The 11,146-nt window shown below is 35.3% G+C and overlaps 1 protein-coding gene and 1 long non-coding RNA gene across 2 annotated transcripts; one reads left to right on the forward strand and one right to left on the reverse strand.

Annotated features, from left to right (window-relative positions):
• Positions 1–1,033: 1,033 nt before the first annotated feature.
• On the forward strand, positions 1,034–3,700 carry LOC128388969 (transcription factor E2F3-like). Its single transcript, XM_053348491.1, has 4 exons — positions 1,034–1,316; positions 1,820–2,344; positions 2,512–2,653; positions 2,871–3,700. Exons 1-4 carry the CDS (start codon positions 1,158–1,160, stop codon positions 3,209–3,211), a joined length of 1,167 nt encoding a protein of 388 aa, XP_053204466.1. The 5' UTR covers positions 1,034–1,157; the 3' UTR covers positions 3,212–3,700.
• Positions 3,701–5,445: 1,745 nt separating this feature from the next.
• LOC128389054 (uncharacterized) lies at positions 5,446–6,316 on the reverse strand. Its single transcript, XR_008325411.1, has 2 exons — positions 6,196–6,316; positions 5,446–6,120 (listed from the first exon to the last, which is right to left on the reverse strand). It is a non-coding gene; the product is annotated as an uncharacterized LOC128389054 (long non-coding RNA).
• Between the last annotated feature and the right edge of the window lie 4,830 nt (positions 6,317–11,146).

The following is an 11,146-nucleotide window of genomic DNA, read 5'->3' on the forward strand; positions in this document are numbered from 1 at the left end:
AACATTTAATGATTGGTTAAAATGGTTAAGTGAATATGCTCATGATAATCCTGGTCAATTTATATTCACAATTATACTTATATTGTCTCCGTTTTTCGCTCTCAGTGCTCATCTTTCCTACAAATTGGCTAAACATATAGAAAAGGAAGAGAAAAAGAAAGCAAAGAAAAGTAAAATGATCGATAATATTAAAGCAAATAATATTCCTGGACGTCGAATTAAATAACGACAATTGTTGCAAAACAACAACATTTTGGTATCGACAGAAAGTACAATTACCAATCAATTTCTCGGTCTCTTTTTACCTGTTAATCATTACATTATAACCACTGTGATTGATGCTCTTGAATTATCATTTACATTCCCAATGATGACCATGCAAATTCATTTCACAAAGATACAAACACAACCAACCAAATATTTAGTATTTCAACCAACACAAATTCAATTGATGAAACAATGAGAAAATCAAAATGGTTAAATCTCTTAAATTCTAATCAATAATATTAAATCAATTGAATTGAACAAAAATTTGATGAAACTATTGTAATGATGAGTTAATATTTTTAATTTGCCATTTTTACTTTTCACTTAAATTTACTATTCCAAATTTCACAACAATAAATCATCATCAATAATTCAACCAAAATCAATTTAATATCAACTTTCAATCTTCAATCAAAATCCATCAAAATAATCATTTAATCTGCAAACAAAAAATTAAGAACGAAGATCAAAACCAATCAATTATTCAATCGAAATATCAATAAATCATTAAACTCAAATTTGCACCGAAAAACATTCATTGGAATTTTCCAATCGAATGATAATAATCTAAACCAAATTTCCAATTCCAAATCAGCATCAAAAATCCCAAATCAAGTTCGATTGTGGTAGAAACAATTAACAAAAAGCCAATTAAGTTTCCAAACGAATTCGGTCATTCAAATTTACCGCTTTTCTTTTAGTCCCGAAAAGTAGCGACATCTCTCGGTTTCCACACCCGTTTTTGTACGAATATGAGAGGGATCAGTTTGTTGTACAGTTGAATTATTGGTGGTTTTGAGTTTTTCTTATTTCTACTTTTGGTTTTTTTTCTTCTCTTTAATTAAACTAATTGTCTATTTTTTAAATTACCACATATACACATTCAAATTATGGATTCTATTGAAAAGAAGCCAGTTTACGATAATAAAGCTTTCATTCCACCTTCACCCAGTTCTGTGACACCAACAAAATCAAAGCATCGGTTTGAAACCTCTCTTGGCCAATTAACCCGGAGGTTTATTGCATTGCTTAAAGATTCTCAAGATGGGGTAAGCATGAGAGACAAAAACGATCTTCTCTTTAATTTATGACCAATTATATTTCCTTTTAATTTTTAACTAAAATTTAATCCATTAGGTACCTATCATGGTCCACATTTAAATGAACCATGTTTAGGCCAATGGAAAAACCTGTAAAACATTTTTCTCTCAATGCCACCATTTCTCTTTTTTTTCTCTCTTCATTTTTCTCTTCCTTTTTTTCTCATCTTATTTTGAATGAAAGAAAAAAAAAGAGAAAAGACATTCTTGTTACTTTTTTTCTTCTTTTTAAAAAAAGACCCATGGCCCTTCCCCCCTTTTTAGCCTTTTAATTAACCTTTATTCTAACCCACCTTTATCTCTTTCTGTTCTTCTCTTCTTTCTCTCCCTTCTCTTTCTGTTCTTTTTGGTTTCAATCCTATTCTGTCGATTAAATCTGGTCTCTATTTTTTTGGTTACTTTTTTTTCTCTACAATTTCTCTGATATCTGATATGGTTTTGCCTTGTTCCAGGTTCTTAATTTAAACACAGCTTCATCTGTATTGAATGTACAAAAGAGACGAATCTATGATATCACCAATGTGCTTGAAGGTGTTGGCCTGCTTAATAAGACCAGTAAGAACAATATCAAATGGAACGGTGGCTCACTTGACTCCTGCCTGGGTTCATCAAATGGTTTCCCAGTAGCACCGTTGACCGGTGGGCACAATAGTGCTATCAATAACAATCAGCTTAGCCATTGTAACAGCCATAATAGTAATAGTAATAATAGTAATGCTTCTGTTTCAAACAAGATAACCAGTAAAATGGATATGGAAAAAGAGAACGCTATGTTAGAAGAGAAAGAGAAATCTCTTGATGAGGCTATCAAAAAATTAACTGGTGAACTACAAAAGGCCTCCGAAGATGAAGAAAACAGAAAATATTTATATGTGACATACCGAGATATGAGGTACATTAAAGAGTTCGCCGATCAAACTGTGATAGCCATTAAAGCACCTTCAGAAACCAAACTAGAAGTTCCCGATCCAGCGGAGGTAAGAGTCATGATTATTTTCTCCCTTTTTCAAGTTGCCTCTCTTTTTTTTCCTTATATCCTTCTCTCATTCTAATAACTTTGTTTCTAATTGAATCTCTTTCTCTTTCTCTTTTTGCTCTCTTCTTCTCTTCCCCTTCTTGTTCATCTCATCCTCCGCCATCTCAGAGCTTACAAATATGGCTCAAAAGTGATCGAGGTGAAATCGAAGTATATTTATGCCCTGATGATGATGGTACAACACAGCCTGAAGAAGGTAAAGGTAAACTTACCCATGCAGAATCAGTTGTTAAAACCGAGGTTAAAACAGGTAAATATTCATTTTACTTTGACTCTTCTAACAATTATTACCTCGGATCTATTTCTTTGTTTCATTCAATTATTTATTCACCATTTTCACACATCTTTTTGTTAGTCAGTCTCTTTAATTTTTGTTTTCTCTTTCGTTTAATGTTTGTCTTTCATATTTTCTTTCTTTCTTTCTCTCTTTCTCTCTTTTCTTTTTCTCTCCTATTTTTCTTTCATAGACATTTCAGTGGATACAGGTATCGGTTCAAGCCTTAAATCAAATCTTGCCTCAGAGACTGATGATTTCGGTTCTACCTCAGGCCAAAATTACCTAATTGCCATTCAAGATCATACTTATGGTATCAGCAAATCGATGGCATCTTCTTCCCATGATACCCTTATGACAAGCAGTACAACTGATGACTTACTGTCCTCCCCGATTGCATCAAGATCGATGTCAGTTGTCTCTGAATTGCCATTCCTTCATTTAGAGCCACCTCTTTCCGAAGAGGATTATAATTTTGCCTTGGAAGAGAGCGAGGGTATTGCAGATCTTTTTGATGAAATGTTACCGGTATAACTAATTTATGAGAGATTTTTCAAAGAAAAATTTAATCAACTCTTTTTTGTTCTCTCTCTCTCTCACACACACTCTCTCACACTCTCATACTCCCCACAATCAACAAACATACACACACTGAATTTAAACTCCCTTGGAAAAAAAACCATTCTAGCCTTTTCTTCATTCTCTTCTCTCTATCCTCTTCATCCTTCATCTTCCTTTATGCTCTCTCTCTCTCTCTCTCTCTCTCCGACCATATTCTTTATTTCTTCGTTCTTCATGTCCTAATACACATTCTCTGTATTCTTCCCCCCTCTCTCTCTCTCACTCTATGTCTTTTTCTCTGTCGACACCTCACTTTTTTTTCACCCAACTACAAGAGCAACATCAATTGTCGCTTCCCAATTATTAACTACAATATGTAATCACTATTAATTACATTTTGATTTTAAAACTACATAATAATTAATCTAAATAAATTAGTTCTCATCGCTTTTAAACAATTAACACCCATTTGTAGACAAAGATACATGGAAATGTATCTGTTTATTTCTTGGTGTTTAAATGTTTTTCCATTGACATGAATCCTTTTAAATCTCAGAGTTATTTAAATTTTTCTTAAAAATGATCATCAAGTTCAAAATTTTCTCTCCCACTTAAAGATTTGATTCAGTATTTTAATTAAAAAGAGTAACTGAATTAACCGACATCAATCATTACTGACTAAAATTTTCTTCCTTCTATCACATCTTAATCAGTATCCACCATATTTATTTATTTGATTATCATCAGAACAACAAGTCACCAACAATCAACTTTGTTCATCACTTGTCTTTTAAATGTAAACACAAATACAATTTAACCGCCAATCAATGTGAATGTAAGTTTAATTAAAATGCTCTCCAATTAAACAATTAATATCTACTTTGTTCTTCCTCCTCTTCCAACATTAACAAAGGTATCACGATGTTTGATAAAAGATGATGAGGATGATGAGATGCACTTAACCCAATTACTTGGATAGGGTTTCGTTTAAAATCCTAAACAATTTTAGGTTTTGTTTTCTTTTTCCTTATCAAAATCTGGTTTCTGGTTAACCAAGAAAATGGAGAGAAAACAAAAGTCACTGAATCACTTGTTTAGTCTGGAGGAGAAAGAAAATCAACTGGAAACCATTGAATATTCTCATTGATTTCTAATCATTTCGATTGTTCATCGACAATTAATGAATCTATCATAGAGAAGAAATTTAAATAGAGTGAAGAGAAACCAATATGGAGGAAAAAGAGAGAAAAATATGAGAGAAGAAAAAATATAGAATTTGGTTTTTTGTCTGAATGTTGGAAAGAAAATCAGTCAAATCGATATAAAGAACGAATTAATTAGGAGAAAATTATTGAAGTGACAGTGGAATCGAATTGATTTGAATTGTCAAGACTCAAATTAACGTTTGAGGGAAGAAATTGAATTTCCTGACTGTTAATTTAAAGAGAAAAAGGTAAATTTAAACAAAGACACGCGAAGAAGAAAAGAAAGTAAAAAGAAAGAGGAAAAAAGAACCGCCAAAACCAAAAGTTGAACAAAGAGTTGATGTTGAAGCGGATGCGAAACCAGAAACATGTGAGAGGTGAAGAAAAATATTTACCAGATGATTTTAGGTTAGAGAGAGAGAGAGAGAGAGAGAGAGAGAGAGAGAGACGAGAAAAGAGAGAAAGAAAAAAATATAAAGAGAATAAAGAATAAAGGGAACGAAAGAAAGACAGGAAGAGAAAAAAGAGAGAAAGAAAGAAAATGAAAGAAGAGAGAAGAGAGAAAAAAGGAACGAGAAGAAAAAGAAAAAGAAAAAGAAAGAGAGAAAGAGAGAGAGAGAGAGAAGATCTTTTAGAGAGAAAATGAAAGAGAAAAAAGTGGAAAGAGGAAAGAAAAAAACGTAAAGATGAAAGAGAGAAAAAGTTGCTAAGCAAGTCCAGTTAATTGATGAAATTCTTGTGGATAAAGAAAACGATCTTTACCTTTGGCAATTAATCCAAACAAAAGTTCAACTGAAAAAAAGCGGGAAAAGATCAGCTGTTTACGATTCAACTGTTTCCATGGAAACACAAGAAAAAAAGAAAAAAGGAAAACAAACAATCGATACATCGAGACATTTCTTGAGTAATTTTTGGCAATATTTTTTGCTTCGTTTTGTAATTAATTGATAATCTCAATTTGATTGGATGAATTTGTAAGATTGAAAGTTGATATTAAATTGATTTTGGTTGAATTATTGATGATGATTTATTGTTGTGAAATTTGGAATAGTAAATTTAAGTGAAAAGTAAAAATGGCAAATGAAAAATATTAACTCATCATTTCAATAGTTTCATCAAATTTTTGTTCAATTCAATTGATTCAATATTATTGATTAGAATTTAAGAGATTTAACCATTTTGATTTTCTCATTGTTTCATCAATTGAATTTGTGTTGGTTGAAATACTAAATATTTGGTTGGTTGTGTTTGTATCTTTGTGAAATGAATTTGCATGGTCATCATTGGGAATGTAAATGATAATTCAAGAGCATCAATCACAGTGGTTATAATGTAATGATTAACAGGTAAAAAGAGACCGAGAAATTGATTGGTAATTGTACTTTCTGTCGATACCAAAATGTTGTTGTTTTGCAACAATTGTCGTTATTTAATTCGACGTCCAGGAATATTATTTGCTTTTATATTATCGATCATTTTACTTTTCTTTGCTTTCTTTTTCTCTTCCTTTTCTATATGTTTAGCCAATTTGTAGGAAAGATGAGCACTGAGAGCGAAAAACGGAGACAATATAAGTATAATTGTGAATATAAATTGACCAGGATTATCATGAGCATATTCACTTAACCATTTTAACCAATCATTAAATGTTTCAATCAAAGTCGCCATTTTAATCAGCTAAAGAAAAGAAAAGAAAAATATTGAAAAGATTAACTGTAAATACGAAAAAGAAACAATCATAATGATAATTACCTTCGATAGATTGACAATCAATGGACTGAGAAAAACCAATTAACAAGTGTAACAAAGAATCAACAAAGTAGATGAAAGAAAAAGTTGAGTGAATGAAATTAGTTAATCATTATTAGGATGATGACAAAGAGTAATAGGAAGAGACTGCAGACTACAAAAAAACAAGAAAATTAGTTCACACCGATGAACCAGGTGGAGCTCAAGTAAATAGCAAAAACTGCAGCAAGTCAATGGAGATTTAATTAATCAATTTTTCTAATTAATTATTATTCGTATGATTTTTTTTAAGATTTTTTTTTGCGGAATAGATACTGAGCTTACTTCTTTACGTCATTTAGTCCAAAAATTCGTTTAGAATTCGTAACAAAATACCTAGAGCGTTCGACTTATCTGGACTAAACATCGCTTTGGCCTGATAACTGTAGATATTTCTAGTCTGTAAAAGTCTGATTTTTTGAAAGCGCATAAAAAGTTGTCCTTACACTCTTAATTTAATTCCTAAAAAGTCTACCAATGCTGAGAAAAAATGATCTAAAGTTTGGACTTTGAACGCGATTTGCTCGAAAACTAACGATCAGATCACAATGAAATTTTTAACAAACGAGTTCTTTCTTATGTGCCTACAAAACTACAAAGTTTCAATTCTTAACTCAAAAGTCCATTTTTTCAGCGTATTGACCATTCTTACTATTGACTTGTGCCTCCACCTGGTTCATCGGTGTGAACTAATTTTATCGTAAGAGGTATCAACTGCTCTCTCTTGCTATTACTCTTTGGATGATGATGAATTCCCGTTAATTTGACAATCAAAACAATTTGAATGTTCAGCTGGTTGATTTTTCTATCTAATCCTCGGAATTGTATCCACTCAATTCTATTGTGATGTTCGTATGAAGAAGGAGATATTAACTAATAGAATCTTGGATCGAATCTCAATGTAACAGTTTTGTTCTAATTGTGTCTCCATCTATGGATAGAAGAAAAGATTATTAGGCTTATTCTTATTGAAATTGTTTCTTTCATTTTCATTTTCAGAATCTTATTGTTATGACTCATTTCACTCTTCTCAAACTCTGATTACCTTTGATTTAGATTTTTAAATTAAACTCCATCTAAGGTAAAGTGAGAGAGTGAACCAACGAGGTATTCAAAGTAAAGCGGTGAACAGACCGACAGGTCAAGAATACAGTTTGAAGGGTCAAAGGTTTAATTAAGAGAAAAAGTAAGAGGCATGAGAGAGATAAAGAGAGATAGATACTTTATGTTGCGTCTATGACACCTTATATACTGTGACAGTCAAGGTGGATAGGGTTATCACCTTGACTACTGAGGTATTGAGCAAGACAAAAAGGGGGGAGTCAACTAGTTGACCCCGACAGACGATTGGGTAGTTGGTTAGGTCACCTGGTCGGTTAGACTCTCACACCCTCCCTTAACCAGACCCAATTCGGTCTTAAACTTGTCATGTTTGACTCTTGGCAATGCTTTGGTCAACACGTCGGCTGGCATATCCTCGGTTGCTAAATGATCCACCTTTATTAGCCTCCTCCACGTGTTGGCGTACATTGTGGATCCTTATCGAGATGTGTTTGGTTTGCTTATGGAACATTGGGTTCTCACTAAGTTTGATAGCCGAAGTGTTATCATTGAACAACCTAATTGGACTCTCGACCTGTTCAGGAAAACCAATCTCCTCGACCAATTGTTTTAATGATAACGCTTCATTCGTGGCTTCAGACAATGCAGTATATTCAGCCTCAGTTGAACTCTGGGCTACTATACTTTGTTTACGCGACGACCAGGACACAGCACCACCAGACAGCTTGAACGTGTAACCAGTGTAGCTTCGACGGTCTTTCTTGTTTGTTGCCCAATCCGAGTCAACATATCCAACAAGACGATTTTTCCTTGTTTGTGTGTACACTAGGTTGGCTTCGATTGTTCCTTGAGGTATCTGAGTATTCGTCTGGTCGCTTGCCAATGTTCTATATGAGGCTCTTGATTAAATTGAGCTAATCGATTTACAGCAAAAGTTATGTCTGGTCGAGTATTTAACGATATATGTAGCAGTGAACCAATCAAGCTACGATACTCTGAAGGATTAACCTTCTCACACTGACCATCGCACGTTTCCAAATTTAGATTAGCTTCCATTGGTGTAGCGACTGGTTTACAATCTGACATTTGTTGAGACTCCAATAGTTTACTAATTGCATAGGTTTGAGATAGAGACAGCTGACCAAGCGACTTTCTGACTATCTCAATACCCAAAATGTACTTTGCTGGGCCTTTATCCGAGATTTCAACTTGTTTAGAAATTAAATCTTTAACTTCGTTGATGACTTTCTCATCTGCTGAGGCGATCAACAGGTCATCAACATAAACAGCAATCAAGACCTTTTGATTGTTGACTTGCCCAGTGTAGAGACATCGTTCAGTCTCACATCTTGTTAAACCAATCGAACTTAATATCGAATGTAACTTTAAATTCCATTGCCTCCCGCTCTGCTTTAGACCATATAGCGACTTGTTCAACCTGCAAACATACTCCGGTCTCTTTTCATTGACAAAACCATCCGGTTGTTCCATATAGATTTCTTCATCTAAGTCACCATTTAGATAAGCAGACGAACAATCGACTTGATGAACATGGAATCCGGCTTGAACACTCAACGCGAACAACAAACGAAGAGACTCTGGTCGAACAGTGGGAGAGTAGGTTTGGTTGTAGTCGATTCCAAATCTTTGACTAAACCCTTTTGCAACCAGTCTAGCTTTGAACCTATCCACTGATCCATCTTGTTTGTACTTGACAGCAAAAACCCAACGTGAACCGATTGATCGACGGTTTGCTGGTAGGGTCGTCAGGTCCCAAGTTTTCGCCTTTTTGAGCGAAGACATTTCCGCTTCCATAGCTGCCATCCAATGTTCTGCTTCTTTGGATCTTAGAGTCACATCTTTGGGGATCTGAATGGTCGCTTCCTTGATACTCGATAGTTTCTCTGTTGCTCTGGTTTGTCTATTCCTCGTGGGATAGCTATGGTTGATTGGCTCGAACCTTCTTCGGAGCTTCTGTACCTTTTCTAGGTCTACCAGGTCCACGCTTGACCTGTTGACTTGATGAGACGTCCACTTGTTGAACTGGTGGATTACTTAAATCAGCTTCATCACTTTGAATCTCATCAGTCAAATCAATTTCAATTTCTTCAGTTGGTAGATGGGAGATGTCGATCCTCTCTTGTTGATCTGGTTCTACCTTGATGTCCTCACCATCTGATAGATCGAGGCCTTGATCAATTGAGGAAACTTCGAAATGGTCTGATTCAGTCTCCAGTTCTATGAATCGAACGTCTCGACTATACTCAACTCGATTGTTCTCTTGGTCAACCATACGGTAAGCCTTTTGTGTGTCTCCATAACCGACAAACATCATCTCTTTGCCTTTTTCATCAAATTTATGTCGACCGACCCGTTTATTCAACACATAACCTTTCGAACCGAACACTCTTAGATGACTGATGTTTGGTTTGCGACCAGTCCATAGTTCGAAAGGTGTAACTTTATCATTGTGTTTGTTGATGACACGGTTTCTTACATAAGCTGCGAAAGCAACTGCCTCAGCCCAGTACCGAACATTAACTGAACTGTCGGACAGACAACTCCTCGACATCTCAACAAGTGTTCGGTTGACCCTTTCAGCGACTCCATTCTGCTGAGGTGTATAAGCAACACTTGTTTCATGTCTAATTCCTAATGAACTGAAATGTTTCTTCAATGGCGAGTACTCCAGTCCATTATCAGTCCGCAACGTCTTGACCTTTTCACCTGTCTGACGCTCAACCTCTCGCTGCCAAACCTTGAACGTGTCGACTGCTTCATCTTTGAACTTTAATATATAAACCCATACATATCTCGAATAGTCGTCTACGAAGGTCATAAAATATCTGGCACCACCAAAAGAAGGCAACTTCATCGGACCACACAAGTCAGTATGGACTAGTTCTAACCGCTTGTTTGTTTGACTAGTTGATGCTTGGTAAGGTTGCTGAGAAGCTTTACACTTTAAGCAAGTGGCACATTGAGTAAATTTACTTGTATCAGTTGACACTCCTTCGACCGCACCACACTTAATAAGCCTCTCTATATCTCTAATATTCAAGTGACCAAGTCTCCTGTGAAGTAGTCCAATGTTGACCTTGCCACCAAGGCAACCATCCAACCTGGCTAATCGACAGGTCTCGATTCGTCTGATGTACAGGTCTTCAACTGAGTCAAAACTGATCAAGCACTGATTTCGACTGTTAAACACTTTACCATAATCATCTTTGAATATCACCTTGCAACCATGTCGAGCAGCATGGGACACGGAGAAGTAATTAGCCTCTAACTCCTCAACAAGCAAAACTTCACTTAATGTAATGTTGTTCCCATTGATATTCATCTTGATCTCTCCAACACCTGAAGCTTGGAGCTTCCTCTCGTCTGGAAGGGTGACCGACCGACCAGTTGACTTGGTAAGGGCACTAAAGTAGCTTGGTTCACAACAAACGTGACAAGTTGCTCCACTATCAAGTATCCACGTTGACTTGTCCAGTTTAACTTGACCATTGAATGATCTTAATTGTAAAATATTATCGGGCTTCGACTTGTTGAACTTCCGACCATTACAATCCTTGGCTATGTGACCAATCTTACCACAACTGTAACATTTCACCTTCGATCTCCTCTTTCCAACCTTTCGATCATCACAAATTTTCATTACATGGGTCGACGTGACGACCTCATTAGTCTTCCTTTCCTCCTCCTCCAACAGTTTAATTTTCAACACGGCAACTGGAGGTAAACTGTCTCTTGAGGACATGGCCACAACAAAATTTTCATAGGAATCACCAAGACTCACTAATAAGATCACCGACAGAATCAATTCTGGCAATTTGATGTCCAGAACTGC

This window comes from Panonychus citri, unplaced genomic scaffold (assembly GCF_014898815.1).
Source record: "Panonychus citri isolate SS breed McGregor unplaced genomic scaffold, ASM1489881v1 Contig00001, whole genome shotgun sequence".
In the NCBI taxonomy this organism is placed as follows: domain Eukaryota; kingdom Metazoa; phylum Arthropoda; class Arachnida; order Trombidiformes; family Tetranychidae; genus Panonychus; species Panonychus citri.